The sequence below is a fragment of the Urocampus carinirostris genome, chromosome 19 (assembly GCF_059441175.1).
Source record: "Urocampus carinirostris isolate Australia breed hairy pipefish chromosome 19, RoL_Ucar_1.0, whole genome shotgun sequence".
NCBI classification, from domain to species: domain Eukaryota; kingdom Metazoa; phylum Chordata; class Actinopteri; order Syngnathiformes; family Syngnathidae; genus Urocampus; species Urocampus carinirostris.
In genome coordinates, this window is record NC_142367.1 from 13,045,377 (window position 1) to 13,062,291 (window position 16,915).

General features: G+C 36.2%; 1 protein-coding gene across 2 annotated transcripts in view; it reads right to left on the reverse strand.

Annotated features, from left to right (window-relative positions):
* Nucleotides 1–734: 734 nt before the first annotated feature.
* The window catches only part of baiap2l1a (BAR/IMD domain containing adaptor protein 2 like 1a), a 47,801-nt gene continuing 31,620 nt past the window's right edge, over nt 735–16,915 (reverse strand). The window contains exons 7-14 of one of the 2 annotated variants that reach the window (XM_088323234.1): nt 16,535–16,687; nt 16,321–16,464; nt 14,176–14,299; nt 13,886–14,099; nt 10,945–11,004; nt 8,754–8,883; nt 2,555–2,595; nt 735–2,477 (exon numbers count right to left, since the gene is read on the reverse strand). In XM_088323234.1, the coding sequence (XP_088179360.1) occupies nt 2,405–2,477; nt 2,555–2,595; nt 8,754–8,883; nt 10,945–11,004; nt 13,886–14,099; nt 14,176–14,299; nt 16,321–16,464; nt 16,535–16,687 (939 nt within the window). In that variant the 3' untranslated portion in view covers nt 735–2,404. Of the gene's footprint in view, nt 2,478–2,554; nt 2,596–8,753; nt 8,887–10,944; nt 11,005–13,885; nt 14,100–14,175; nt 14,300–16,320; nt 16,465–16,534; nt 16,688–16,915 lie in introns of both variants that reach the window. The other variant, XM_088323233.1, reaches the window with a different exon arrangement.

The following is a 16,915-nucleotide window of genomic DNA, read 5'->3' on the forward strand; positions in this document are numbered from 1 at the left end:
AAATTGGGTTTTATTTGATTAAAAATACAAAATATTAGACTACGAAAAATAAATAAATAAACATATATCACGTAAAAATAATTTTAATATGTAAAAATGTAACATTCAAATGAATTATTTAACTCTATATTTTTACTTATTAGGCTAATGCAATACATTACTTTAAAAATAGGTTTTCATTTCAATAAAATATAGGTTATTATATTTTTAAAAAAGGAATATAAAATATTTTTCAGTTGAAAAAAAAAATGTAAAACAGGACAACTGATCCTTAATATGAGCGAGATTATTTGCCAATGTGATATTCCTCATTTTTTATTTTTCTAGTGAGATTAGAAAATATGATTTATCTTACTGTATATGTTTGACTTTCTTTTTAGTAAAAAAATATATGAATAGTACTTATAGATACTAACAAATACCTGCAAAACAAACAGAAAAATATTTGAATAGAAAAACAAGAAACTGTATAAAATGGTAAAAAAATGGAAGACATGTAGAAAATAGAATAATTTTAAGGCACAATAAGTTAAAAATAAATTGTAAAATAGGAAAACAATTCCTAATATAGGCAAAATGACTCCTTTATTTCAGAAGCATTTGCCATGATTTTCCATTGATGCCATTTTATAAAAAATATATTTATGTATACAAACACACATGACATCAAATTGTAGATTTTTTTCATATTTTATTAAGGTAAAAGAAGCTTACATTGTAAACACAGTGGCAAGGTACACTGAAGAAATACAATCACGTCCCCTTCATTAAGAACACACACAAAAAAATGCATATCCTCAAAAATGGATTTCAAATTTTTTAAATCGTGACCAGGGATATTATAAGACAACCAATGAGGAACTACAAAATATTCCCTTCATTAAAACAATATTTGAATTTCAATTAAATACCTCCCAGCTCATTAACGAAGATACTTCATCGACATTTTTTTAAAGAACATTTCTCTTCAAAAATAAGATGCAGATATTTTAGAAAATCATAATGTAAACACTCATCTTTCTCCAAGTCAAGTTTCCCCCCAAATTTGCTTATTCTAAGTGTAATTCATGTGTTCTACTGTATTGTTGACTTGTTCTTTTATGAGGAATATAATTAAAACATAGGAAATAGTCTACAGTGTGCTCATTTTATATAAGTATTATTTATCTAGTATTAGAGGGAAATGATTCTGATCAAATATATAAAATATACCAGATTCTCTAGCAGAAAATTGCGCTTGTTTTAAGGATGCCCTTTTTTTTACTAGAAAACATAGGTAAAAGTATTTTGATATTGGAATCTTAAATGAACCCTGATTTATGTCAATAGAATAATTCAATATTTGATTAATGTAACCTATAATTTATGCTATTTTCTTGAATAAAATAAGAAAAAAACATTTAAAACGCAGATAACTTTGATCAATTGCAAAAATATTTTCAACTTAAATAAAAAAGGAAAAAATACAAATATATGGGAAAAAAACAACATTTTTTAGTACACATGTTCTTATTTCATAAGGGAAAAAAACTGAAAAAATGTTATAAAAATAAAAAAATTGTTAGGTTGAGATTTTATTTTTTATATAATTTCAATTATAATTGTTCTTGTTTTATAAAATTTTATCTCGGTTCTTAAATAAACTTAAGGAAAAAAAATTCTCATTATCTTTATTATCTTGTGGCCACTTTTTATTATAGTTTTTACTTATATTAAGAATAAAAAAAATAAAATTGGCTACACAATATACTGCTTGCTAGAGAAAACGATTTAGCTAGTTTTAATTATAAAAGTTCTTATTTAATACAGAAAAACAAGTTAAAATATCTTAACATTGTGAGTACAACTAATCCTTTACATGAGCAAACATAATTTACTAGAAGGACTTATTATTTTGATATTTTTGTAGTCAAATTAAACACTCATATGATTTATTTCACATTTTACTTACTAAACTGAGGAAAATATAATACTTTGAAAATAAGGTTTTATTTTAATAAAAATACACGATATTACATTACAAAAACGGAATATATGATATTTTACAGGCAAAATAACAAAAAATATATTGTAAAAATGGAAAACTAATTCTTAATATGAGCAAGATTAATTGGCCAAATGATATTCCTTTTTTTGTATGATTAAAAAGCAATGATTCATTTTACAGTATACTTTTTTAATTTTCAAAATTAAGAGAAAAACATTTGAATAAATAAGCATTTTTTTTTTAACCAACATATTTTTTTTTGCAGAGTCGATGAAAAAAATTTAAAAAACTAAAATAAAAATACCAGAGATTAAGCAAAAACAGCACATGAAAATACCCTCCTATTCAAAATTGACCGGATGCGGGAGCCATGGATGCATAAATAAAAATGACAAATTGGATAATATGTCTCGTGTGTTAGATGGCCGGTGCCGATCGATCATTGGTGACGGTGGGCCTCAGCTTGACCGTGGCGAAGGGATTTCCTCCTCTGCGGCCGAAGAAATACAAATATCATTATTGAGTTTGTTATTATTAGTTCCGAACTCTTTGTGTTGCATCACTCACCCTAAAAAAGGGATCTTGGCCGTCCCGTTTTCCAAAAGAACCTGTGGTGGGAGAAATCCAAATAACTTGGGGTAAGCAAATAACAGCCTGGCGGGCTACATGTGGCCCGCCATGCTTTGTAAGCAAGCCAGCAAAACAACGATGGTCCAAATATAATAACAATGTATCCATATAATAGTAAATAAAGGGTGCCAATTTTGTTGCTATTATTGGCTTTTTTACCACAGCACAAATACAACAAATAAAAACTACAAAATTACAACAAGGTTTCTTCATTTTCCTCATGTAGAGGTTTTTGAGTTTTTTCTTGCCCTCATATAAGTTTTAGATCAGGGGATTGTGTAGTTTGCAGAAATCTGTGGTCTGTGCAGCCCTTTGAGACTCCTTGTGATTAAGGGCGTCACAAATAAACATGACATGACTTGACTTGACTTGACTACAAAACAAATCCAAATTTAGTGCTTAAAATCAGGAACCCAATATATTATTTTGATTTTGTTCTGAAAAGAAAACAATACAACAGAAATACCTGAAAATACTACTACAGTAAAACTATAATACAAAAATGCTACTACAGAAATATTTAATTTGAAATGCTATTAAAATACAACGACAGTTACAGTATATGATGAATATACTTTTTAATTAATTTAATACTTGAGAAATTCTAAAAAAAATATGACAGAAATTTTATTATAGGAATACATCAAAAATACTATAGAAATATTACAAAAATACAACTGCAAAAATACTTTAAAATGTACTACTACAGAATCATTACGAGCAATCTCAAGGGGCTGTACGGAAATACAAGAAAATAAAACTACAGTAATAATAGAATAATACCAAATATATACTACAAAATACTTCTATGTAAATACTCCAAATACACTTCTACTGAAATACTACAAAAATATTACTATGGCAATCTAAATCTATCTATCTACCCTAGTCATATCCCGCGAGAGGGGTGACCGACAGCAAGACAAACACATACAAAAACAAAGAAAATTAAAAAAGGGGAAAAGTAGCAAATAAAAAAAAAAACACACAAAGATTTTTGGACCATGGCCAACCCAAATTCCCAAACATCCAAACAAGTTAAGCACCTTTGACAATGAAAAAATACTATTATGGTAATACAAAAAAAGATTACAGATATCCTACAAACAATATCCTATGGAAATCCTCCATAAATATTAAAAAATACTACAAAGGAAATACGAAAAAATACTACAAAAATATTCTAAAAATAAAACTACAGTATTACAAGTCAAGTCATGTTTATTTGTATAGCCTTTAATCACAAGGAGTCATAAAGGGCTGCACAGACCACAGACTATTGCAAACTGCAGACTATAATGACACCATCCCCTGATCTAAAACCTACACGAGGGCAAGGAAAAACCTCAACATGAGGTGAATAATGAAACCTTGAGACAAAAATCCATCCTGGTCATCCTGGAAGAACCCCTTCCAGGATGACCAGGCTGCAATGGATGTTGCAATAACAAAGAATACACAGATATCATCAACATGAAATATAGGTCATTCATAAGATATAGATTAAAAGTGTGTTTTAAGCCTAGATTTAAACAGTTCAGAAATACTATGCAAATGCAACAAAAATCCATCTGCACAAATACTACAAAATATTACATAAATACAACTACAGTAAAACTACTTCAAAACTAAATATCAAGTGTATTGCTCAAAACAGGGGCCTAATGGGTTATTTTTCTTAAATTAAGAACTAATGTGATGAAACTAATCTATTCAAAAACAAAGAAAGCAATATAACATTTATATTTAGTCATAAATGAAAACATTGGCTCTGTCCAACTCCAAATAGTTATCGGTTCCAGCTGTGTACAAAGAAGAGTCGGCGAACCAGTTGAGTGGCATTACTCGTTGTTGCACTCGTACGCAAATTTAGGGAATCTAGCTCGGCTAGATCCGACGGTTGACGAGAACTTTTAAAGTGCTCTTTTTTTTCTTTTACAAGACATCGTAGCGTATATTTGTTCACAATTCCGAAACAATGCCTGATTTTTTTTTTGGGGGGGGGGATCCACATTAAAGTGACAGTGTGTAGTATTTCAAATTGCGAGGTTATTGTAGGTTAGAATAGAGCTGAAGAGTCTGCATTCGAAATAAAACGTGAGTGGATAGAGAAGGAAACAGTGGAAAAATCTCATACCTAGTGATCATCCCAAGCAGGGCTCAGCTTTGAAGATGAATAAACACTACAGGAGCCTTGGCAAAATTCTGGAGCTTACCTCTATTTTTTTTCCTCAAGTGGCTAACTTTGCCAGCTAGCAGGAGAAGCTACTAAATTCATGTGGTGTAAGTGGCTAACTTGAGCTGCTAGGGTGAGAAGCTACTAAGTGCATGACCAGCTGTGCAAGGCAAGTGATATCGAAAGCAGAAGCAAGCTTTATTGACACGGCGCAGTTAATAATAACATTAACGGCTAGCAGTTTCGAAAACTCTTGAAAAAGTTTCCTGAACGAGTAAAATCTGCCAACGAAACACAATCATTTTACCTAGGTGGAAAGTGTGTATTATTTAGTTCGTCCTAATGGTTAAAAAAACGCTTAAAGCCCCAGTGTGTAATATTTGACCACTAGATAGAAGTGTGTTGTCTAATGTGAATGAAAACCAGTGCTACAGAGCCCAGCATAGCAGCAAGACGCCAAACAAACATGGCAGCGACTTCCACCTATGTACCATAAAAGAAATACAAACTTCTGGGCAAACAAATGAGAAGGAAAATGGTGCGGTCTGGTCAATTTGAGTTTCTACAGTTTGGATTCTTTGTATTTTTTGGTTGCTCTACACCAGGGGTGGCCACATGCAGCGTTTTCATCCGGCTACCCTGACAAAAAAAGGTCAAAATACAATGACGATATATATAATAGTAAATAAATTAATACACATGAAAAAACTGCTTTATGGTACCAATCTTTGTCCCTTTGTGTGTTTACAACCAAAATACGACTTCAGAATCACAATACCACAAAACTGTATATCCAATTCAGTGATTAAAAACAGGGACGTCATATATTATTTTGCTTTCGTTCTAAAAAATTACTGCTACAGTCATACAATAACACCAAAATACTACAAAATAAATATTAACCCACAAATACAAAAAAAAACACTGGAGAAATACTCCAAAAATACTACTATGGAAATACTACAGAAATACTACAAAATACCTCTACAGAAATACTTCAAAAATATGTCTACAGTAATATTATAATACAGAAATACTACTACAGAAATATTTCGACAAAAATACTATGCTGACATCTGAGCCCTTTAGTGTTACCTGTGGCATTACACAGGGTTTAGTACTTGGCCCCTTTTCTTTTCAGCATTTACATCCATTAGGTGATATTATTCACAAGTATGATATCAGTTTCCATTGCTACGCAGATGACACTCAACTATATCAAGGTTTATTCATTTTCCTCATGTTGAGGTTTTTGAGTTATTCCTTGCCCTCATGTAGGTTTTGGATCGGGGGATGGTGTCATAATAGTCTGTGGTTTGCAATAATCTGTGGTCCAAAAAAATGAAAAAATAAACTTCAGAAATTTTAAATACAAAGAAATATAACATGTATATTTCTTTATGAAAATGTTTCCATAAATTAGAAGAATTGGATAGGTCTTCAGGACCGCCCCCCTTGGACCAAAGTTTTTAACCCAAATAGTCCAAATATTTGCCTAGCCTGGGACTACACAATACTGGATATCCTGCGGTCAGATAATACACACTGCGCCTTTAAAGACACCATATCACCTTTGTCCATCCCATGACAACCCCCTCCCGACATTGAAAATATAAATCTATTTTCTGTGGTGTATTAAAATGAAGATCAACGGCGCTGTACTGGAAGGCGTTAAAATCCTGAGGCAGCGGATTCAGGAGAGGACATTGCGTACACGCTCGCTAGTGAGAAATGAGATGGAAGCCGTGCCCGGACTTGTAGGCTTACACTTATTCGGGAAACGTATCATTGACTCATGCTGGGACTGGACGATTAGGGTTACAGCATATACCAGGGGAGGGAAAACTACAGCCCATGGACCACATAAGGCCTTTTCATCCCCACCGCCAAACAAAAATGTTCAGAATATAATGAAAATATGTACAGTGAAGAAAATAAGTATTTGAGCACCCTGCTATTTTGCTATTTCTCCCACAATAAAATCATGGAGGGGTCTGAAAGTTTCATCGTAGGTGCAGGTACACTGTGAGAGAGATAAACTAAAAAGAAAAACCCAGAAATCACAATGCATTATTTGTTAAGAATTGATGTGTGTGATACAGCTGCAAATAAGTATTTGAACACCTGTGTATCATCTAGAATTCTGACCCTGAAAGACCTGTAAGTCCGCCCATTAGAAGTCCACCTGCACTCCACGTATCATCCTGAATCAGATTAATCTGTTTTGAGGTGGTTAGCTCCATAAAGACACCTGTCCACACCATACAATCAGTAAGACTTTAACTTGTAACTTGGCGAACACCAAAGAGCTGTCCAAAGACACCAGAGACAAAATTGTACACCTACACAAAGTTGGCAAGGGCTTGGTGAAAAAAGGTCCACTGTTGGAGCAATCATTAGAAAATGGAAGAAGCTAAACATGACGGTCAATCTCAATCGGAGTGGAGCCCCTTGCATGATATCACTTTGTGGGGTCGCAATGATTCTCAGGTGTTCAAATACTTAAAAATCCTGTATTGTGATTTCTGGATTTTTCTTTTTAGTTTATCACTCTCTCAGTGAACATGCACCTACGATGAAAATTTCATACCCCTCCATCATTTCGAAGTGGGAGAAATAGCAAAATAGCAGGGTGTTCAAAATCTTTTCTTTAATATATATATATAGATCTATAGAAAGATAGATATATACATATCTATAGATATATACATATATACATATAGATATATACATATATACATATAGGCAGCACGGCGGCGCAGTGGTTAGCGCTTGTGCGGCACAGTTCATGTCATGGGAACCTCCTGCGTGGGTTCTAATCCAGCTCCAGACTTCCTGTGCGGAGTTTGTATGTTCTCCCCGTGCTTGCGTGGGTTTCCTCCGGGCACTCCGGTTTCCTCCCACGTTCCAAAAACATGCATTTCAGGTGAATTGGCCGGTCCAAATTGTCCCTAGGTGTGAATGAGCGAATGAGTTGTCTGTCCCTGTGTGCCCTGCGATTGGCTGGCAACCAGTTCAGGGTGTCCCCTGCCCACTGCCCGGAGATGGCTGGGATGGGCACCAGCCCCCCCGCGACCCTAATGAGGATAAGCGGTACGGCTGATGAGATGAGATGAGATATATACATATAGATATATACATATATATATATATACATATATACATATATACATATATACATATACATATATACATATATATATACATATATACATATACACATATATATATATATACATACAATAAGGTGGGGAGCCCTACCCAAAAAATACGTCCTGGAGAAGGGCGGGCCAGGCTGTACTTGCCCAAGACATACCACAGGAACGTGGCTCACGTTTAGCATTCCGGACGCTAACGTGTAGCCACCCGGAGCTACCCGGAGCAATCCGGCTTCAACGCCGCTAAACAGAGACACGAAAGCCGGGGGGAATCGGAGAGGAGGCGGACTTGCTAACACGAGGTGGTGTATCCCTGGATTTTCAGAAAGAAAAGTTTTCCATCTGCCGCAGGGATGTCGAATTTTTGGATTGGCGTGACGTCATCCACTTCGCTACAAGCACCCCTAGCCCTAGGGCATCATGTTCATCTGTTAATAAACAACGGGGTAGACTGCTGGAAGTGTGAATTTCCCAACGGGGATGAATAAAGTATCTATCTATCTATCTATCTATCTAGGAAGTGGTGCCCCTAGACTTTAGCAGTTAAGGTATCGGTGAACCCTGATATATGACTGTCAGATTTTTTTTCTAGAGGCCTCTCTTTCAGGGCGCGGCCGATAAGAACAAATAAAAAATGGGAAATGAGTCAGGAGTCAGGAGCCGTGACGTTTGTGCGTGGGCTGGAAAACAATTCATGTGAAACTCAAACAATGCTCGCGCCCCCCCTCCGGAATGTACAGCAACAAAAATGAAGAAGATACTCAATTCATTATTTAAAATATACTTTCGGACAAATACTGACCGTATTTCCCGTTGATGGGATCACGGCGCGGGAAGGGAAGCCATCAGAGTAGTCAGGCGGGGGTAGCAGCAAGGGCTCTTCGCCGTCCAGGCTGCTGATACTTGGACTTCGCACTGGGGACCCCATATTGCTGCTGTGAGGGGGCGCATCAAATTTGGCCTTTAAAGTTCAGCTATGATCATCATACAATAACATACATGCCAACATTTTGACAATAAAATATTTTTGATGTTATGGTGGACTCAGAACAAAGTATCAAAATTATTAAAAAAAACATGTGCTTGTGGCAAACTTTTACCAAATCGGAAATTTAATCCAATAGCAGACCTAGACTAAAATACTAGCCTCAAATGAAGATTTTTATGTAAAAGTGGTATATTTTTAAACACATTAATAGGCATTTTAAAAACACATTCAATGACATAAAATATAAATACGCATTCAGAAGCATTGACCCTGGTTGCCCAAAAATGTAAAAAAATGATTTTTTTTAGTTTTATTGAAAAAAAAAACTGTTTTAATGGTTTTGGCGCTTCTCATCTGTAATTAATAAGCCTCTGGGGACGATCTGTGTATGATAGATGATAGCAGGGAGTGGCATTGATCGGATCTTCATCCACACATCAAGGAAGCTTCCACTTCCTACTGTTGCTTTATGTATCCAACGAATGAGTAAGTGTGTAGGCAGCCCTGTAAGCCACGTGGGCGTAGTAAAGAGTTGCGAGATATGGACAAATCGTAGACAGTCAACTCTTTAACAGAGCTTATACCCTTAAAAAAAAGGATAACAAACTCCCATTGTCATCATCTGGTCAGAGAGGGATGACGTTATATGCACATTAGCAGGAACGCGATTGCCGTGGTGACTGACCCTTAGAGACTATTTGTGATTAAGGGCTATACAAATAAAAATGACTTGACTTGACTTGACTGAAAGTTTATGCATAGTTCATTCATCAGTTCTGTGTTCTTGCAAATAAAAGGTTATTTTGCAAGCAAAGAACTCTTGTGTTTATAGAAATTATTGTTTAGATAATGGAAGTATCACAAATGGGGAAAAAAGGCACCCAAGTAAATATTTTCTTAAAATTGCACCCTTTCACAAAAAAAAAAAAAATCTCAGAAGTTGTCACGGAAACGAATATTTTCCAGAAATTTAGCAATGTTCAACTGTTGTTTACTAAAGAATGGTAAGAGCTAGAAACATACTTTTTTCCTGATGGGGGTTCAAGCTTTCCTTTGATATTGTCTATGTCTATAGAGCCACACAACTAAATTATCTGCAGGCCTTCAAAACTTAGTACAAAATGGCAAATATTGGCTGGCACCGTCTAGCTTTTCGAGAAAAACGTCTGGCATTGAATGAGTTAAGAGGAGAAAAGTGGAAGTCTAACGCATTAAGTGGTAGTGGTGGTAGATATGCAATAATATGTACAAAAAAAGAGTAAAAATGTCTTTATAGTCAATTGTTGCATTCAATATTTATTACCAAAAAGTTCCACCAAACATTCCCAACAATTGCAAAATTTTTTGGGATGCATCCATTCATTATCTGAATCGCTTATCCTCAGTAGGGTCACGGAGGTGCTGGAGCCCATCCCAGCCATCTTCGGGCAGGGGACACCCTGAACTGGTTGCCAGCCAGTCGCAGGGCACACAGGGATAGACAACTCACTCGCTCATTCGTACCCAGGGACAATTTGCATGGGGAGTACATGCAAACTTGAACCCTGAACCCCCGCACAGTGGGGCTGCGCGCTAACCACCCAGCTGCCATGCTGCCTTTTTGTGTAAAAATATAGAAATATATGAAATATAAAAATATTATATTATAATGTAGCAGAACATCAAATATTATAGTAAAAGAAACATTTAATACGATTTATGCATAAAGTATTTTTTATTTATTCTGAAATGTAATGATAATGCCCCCCCAGAAAAGTTTAAAATTAAAATTAAAGTGTACGCGCTTATATTTTCCCCTTCCATTTATTTTTCAATTTATATTTATATGTTATATAATTTTTTTCCCTGCAACCTTAGTGAGGATAAAGAGGTCAGAAAAAGAATGCATGAATATTTATTCTTTGTACAATAATCAGTTTCCTGAAAAAAAGAATTTAAATTATTCAAATAGATGTTTTTTTTAAAGTATTCTTCTAGCATTTGAAATGATGAAACAATTTCTCACCTATTGGACCTGAGCGTCTCGGAATAAGGTCTGCAATAGGATGAAGGGAACCAACCCCGCCTACAAAAAAAGACAGAATGAGACCCACACAGAATATCAAAATACCAATTTTTCCCGACCACGTCTGCTCTCCAGTCCTGGCTTATGACCCATTTTTGTTCCTGACCACGTTTTTGCTCTCCTGTTCCGGCTATAGACCTGTTTTTCCGTCCTTGACACCGCCATCGCCCGCTACGGAAGATCCACTTCTGTATTCGGATCACAATCCGATTGCGAGAGCGACTTGCTTCCCGCGTCCAACGAGCACCGGATCGTGGGCGCTGCCCTTCCTCTTTCTATCAATAAACTTGTGGTTAACGCTCCGCATTTGGGGTCCCGATTCAGTTCTGGCCGTGACACATTTAAAAAAATGAACACATGAAAATACATAAAAGATTAAATAAAATAAACAACAAAAAAAACAATACAATTCTTATTCGAGTAAATAATTTAAATAAATTTATGAATACATTTATATACACATCGCTACAAAAAATAAATATAATTAAGAAAAAAATGACATCAAGGTGGCCAACACAACATGTATAGTAGTTTAATGAGATGTAATTTGATGTAATAAAACAAAAAATATATATATAATGTACAAATTAAAGAACTTTAATTTAGATAAATACAAAAAAGTATACACATCACTACAATTTTTTTTTTTAAAATAATTAAAAAAAAAACTGTCATCCTGCTGACCGACGGACATTTTTGTAACGTAATAATATGAAATCAAATAAAAACCGACTACCATTTGAATCAAATAATTTAATTTAAATAAGTACATTTATAAACAAATCAAATTAAGAGGGGAAAAAAATACAAATTGTATTTATAACGTTCATTTTTTCAACCCCCCAAAATATCAACTGGGTACAAGTTATTTACGAGGTTTAAAAGATTTGTCTATTGTTTGATTAGTCCAAAAATATTGCTGACCACAATCTCAAAACAATGAATCGAACTCAGGTCACGCGCTTCTAACCAATAGACCATCAGTGATAAAAATAAAATACAAAAAGGCATTCCATTTTATCTCCTTGTCACACTATTTTTAGTCATAGTGCTAGAGACAAAAGGTTGTCCTGCGAGATATGAATACGCAAAAAAGCACGATGAGGGTAACAACTCTACGGTGTATCTGACAATGAATTTGACTTTGAAGGACATTACTGTAATTAGACACAGTGCTAATTGTATGCTGATATTGTGTATAGCAGTGGTTCTCAACTGGTCTGACTTGAGGACCCATTATTCCACCCTAAAGATAAGTTGTGACCCAAAACAAGAAAAAAATATCCCTTTTCTCAAATTTATTGAATGAAAGGATTATGCAGTTTAAATCAGAGATAACAGAATATATTCACATTTTAAAAAAATGACCAGCAAAATCAAAACTACTTCAAGTACAGCTTTAAAATTTTGTGTACATTAACAACGGTAATTAATTAAATGTGAACATAATTAATATTAATATACTGGTAAAAAAAAACTAAAAAGATAAAAATATTTAAACCGTTTACAGTTCCTTCGAGCAGTGCTTCAATGGCAGACACTCATACAATACTTTTGTATTTTGAAATGATTTCCTTACACTCGATCGTTGTGGTCGCTGTTTTCCACTTTTCCTTCCCCTTACTACGAACTTTTTTGGGACCCATTATTATGGGCAGATAAAGGAAATAAAACAAATAAAATCTCAGTAAAATGAGATGTGGTCTCGCTAAAATGCAACTGGATGGCGCTGATTGACTGAACAGGAATCAGGTTGGTCATTGTCGCCATATACTGTGTAATTGACCCTATTTTTTTATTCTTCTAGCATTATTTTGCAAGGGCAAAGACGGACCCGCTAAAGGGGACCCACTCTTGGGTCCTGCTCCACCAGTTGAGAAACACTGGTGTATAGTATTTCATTGTATAGAGTTCATAGTTTTTAATTGTCAATAAATTATTTTAATCATGGCTGTACATATTTAACAACGTTCCTCACTTGCAATGATAAGATGCAGATAGTAAGTCACTTCTTCATGCCATACAAACTAATACCAGCTGTCGTTAATCATAAGGGAAGAAGAAATACAATGGCGAAGCGAAGTAACTAGAGAGCAAGGTCATTTCTAAGCAGACTTGTTGAGAAACGTGGCAACAATTTCAAGTATTTACAAGCATTTTACCTTAACAAAATCTGATGCCGATTTATGATAAAAAATAATGAGAGTGGGTTATGCACCAGTGTGTTTTATACATGAATAAATACAATACCTAACTAACAGCTAACAAAAACTACTAGCAAACATCATACTGTCATGATGAGCCACTGGCGACTATCTGATTGGCCCCCGGTCCCTTTTTAAACCCAGGCCTGTCACTCTCCGCTTGTCAGTCCGTCTGCAAACCTCTGTTGATACAAGGCAAGCCTTTTTGACCCCAACTCCCGCCTGTCCCGTTTTAGCTCCCGTGTTTCCACCTTTCCATTCCTGATCTCCCAGTTTGTCTCCAGCTACGACCTGTTTTTGATCTCGACCACGTCTGCTCTCCCGTCCCAACTTACGACCCGTTTTTTATCCCGACCACAACTGCTCTCTCGTCCTGGCTCACGACCCGTTTCTGAACTCGACCAGGTTTTAGCTCTCCTGTCCCAGTTACCGACCCTTTTTTCAGTCCCTGACACCGCCCGCTGCGGAAGAATCACTTCCGTATTCGAACCACAATCCGATTGCGAGAGCGACTTGCTTTCCGCGTCCAGCGAACATCGGATCGTGGGCGCAGGCCTTCCTCTTTCTTTCAATAAAACTTGTGGTAAATGTTACGCAATTGGGTCCTGATTCCGTTCTGGTCGTGACACATAAAAAAATAAGACAAAAAAAATAGCGATCATAAAAAAAACACTTACTTCCCGCTCTTCTCCAGCTCCCCGTAAAGCCATCCATCTTTCTCCTCCTTGCTGAGCACGGCGATGACGTCGCCCTCATCGAAACTGAGCAGGGTTCCGTTGTTTCCCGCCGAGTGAGGGAAAATAGTCCTGACCCGAGGCTTTTTGGTCACGTTGACGGACGGAAACTGAGAACCGATCCGGGTCGGACTGTCCTCCCCGAGGCTGCCTTGGTCTGAACACGGAAACGATTGTTGCCGTTGACGGCTGTGCCCGTCAAAGTTGAAATTCTGATTTTGGAGCTGCGGTACCTGAGTGGTTCTCAAAAGAGGAAGTGATTGGAGCTCTGGGCTCGGGGTTGAACATGTTTGCCAGGGGGCTGGTGTGCGCCTTCAGGGCGGGAGCTGGTGGGGGCACCATTGAGTCGACGCTGTTCTGATGGCACAATAGACATATGAGTTAGATATTTGATAGCTTAATATTTGTAGTGTATCTCTAATATTTTTGTAGTATTACTGTAGTAGCATTGTTTTTTTATTTTGAAGTATTTCCAGAGCTAAATGTTTGCAGTATGTCTGTGGTATTAATGTAGTAGTTGTACTTTTTCTGTATTTTTATAGTATTACTGTAGTATTTTTGTAGTATTTCCATAGAAGTATATTTGTTGTATTTACATAGTAGTATTTTGTAGTAATTATTTGGTATTTCGTGTTACTGTATTTGTATTTTTGTAGTATTTCCTTACAGCTCCATCAGATTTCTTGTGTTTAAGGGCTATACAAAGAAACATGACTTGACTTGTAATAATTATGTAGTAGTGCATTTTAAAGTATTACCGAAGTGGTACTTTTGTAATCTTTCTGTTGAAGTAATTTTCCTTGCCCTCATGTAAGTTTTAGATCGGGGGATGGTGTAATAATAATCTGTGGTCTGTGCAGCCCTCAGAGACTCCATGTGATTAAGGGATACACAAATAAACATGACCTGACTTGACTATACCGTAAAACCGTAAATGGTAACACATACCTGTAATTACTTATAATTACTGCATGCATTACCTTTCTTATCTACCGTATTCTGTGGTATATAAAGTGCACCGGGTTATAACTTGCACTCGGGGTTTTTGGGTGCGCCTTATAGTCGGAGAAATACAGTATATTTATGTACGGTCAAAGTCCTCGATGAGTCGTCGGATGCGATTATCATCTTATCAGTGTTCCGCTTCGTCGGCCTGAAATATTCAAGCAACTTTATCAGGGGAAAACAAAGAAGGAATCTCCACGGTTGATCGTCGACTCAAAGCCACTCCGAGAAAACATGTGGCGTGTCTGATTGCCGGCACGTTTATGAGATAATGGCGGGAGAAGAAGAAGGAGGAGATAAAGGACATCATTTACTGCTTCTTAATCTGAGGAGGATCACTCTGATGTCATATTTGCTCAGTTGAAAACCCACGCGAAACTGGAGTGCCTGGAGTAAACCCACGCAAGCACGGGAAGAACATGCAAACTCCACACAAGAAGGATGGGGTAGCATTCAGTGAAAAAAACAAAAAACATTGATTTAAATACCAGGCAATTATCCGGAAATGCATGTATTTGGAACGTGGGAAGAAACCGGAGTGCCCAGAGGAAACCCACGCAAGCACGGGGAGAACATACAAACTCCACACAGGAAGGTTCGAGCTCATGACTTAATTAATTATTAAAAAAACAGCAATAACTATAATAATAATAATTTTTGTACTTTAAAATAATTAGTTTGGCTTTGAAAAATACATTTTTATTTAATAATTTCATACTCTTTAAACTTACACTCCAAAATAATAAATAGAAGTATAAACAAACAAAAAGAAAGCCCATTTTATGGATTTTCCCCCGCCATCCTTTTTAAAATTGATTGTTATTATCTTTTAAAAGGCCAAGGCCTGACAACCAAAATTTGGAAGTTTTGTTTCCTTTTTTTCCTTTTTTCAAGGCAGTCACGTTTTATTTTTGTAATAGTAAGGAAAAAAAAGGAAAAAAAAATTCCCTTTCAAATTCGACGAATGCAAATCAAGACAGACGTTTCAGATATTTCTGATCGCCCTGATGGCAGAAGTACATTTCCATGGTGAGTCCGACTACATCAGGGGTCTAGAAATGGTGCATCCCATGAACAGATGAGGTGCCAACAAACCTGTTCTAAAAATAGCTCACCAGTGCTGGGCCAATGTGATGTTCAAGTCAAATGATTTTAAGTGATTGACTGAGACTGTTTAACCCGACTTCCATTAAATAACCTGGAAATAACATAGTAATAACATGATAAGTTGTTATTTTAAAAATGGACATTAAACTGGGTGCCCTAAGCACTAACTAGCAGCAAAAAGTAGCTCATGGATTGTAATAGGTTGGAGATCCCTGGACCAAATGAATAAATTGGAAAGATATTTTGTCCAAGAAACAAACACAAACCCTGTTGTAGCGATCTGAAATCAATGATCGCACCGGGTTGACGGACACCCCGTCGATCATGTGCTTGACAGGTTCCGGCACAGTTGTGATGTCACAGCACGTCTCCTGCCAGTGAGGGAGCTTCTCGCTCAGAATCTCCTTCGCCTAGGAGAGAACAATTAAAACTTCTATTTTCTCTCTAGTTTTGTGGGATAACTTACAAAAGTGTTCATACTTTATCATAGAAGTTGCCCATGTGATAAGAGAACATGCAGTGCTTGTCAGCCAGGAAACAGAAGCGGCGTTTTTCTTCCAGCAGAGCCTCTCTGCAGCCGTCGGCGATGAACTTCTGCATGTCCATCTGGCGTGAGGAGATGGTCTCCATGTACTGCAGTCACCGGAAACAAAAATCAAGGTCAAAATAAACATGGTGGGATATTAACCTGAATTTAAAAAAATCTTATAGAAAATCATAGTGCCCCTGATGGTTATAGACATCAAATGTCCACATTAAAGTGACAGTGTTTAATGATTCACTACTAGAGGTCATTGTTTTGGATCTAAAGGATGCACATTTGAAGAAGACATACTATGTAAGTCTGAATGACACCTGATG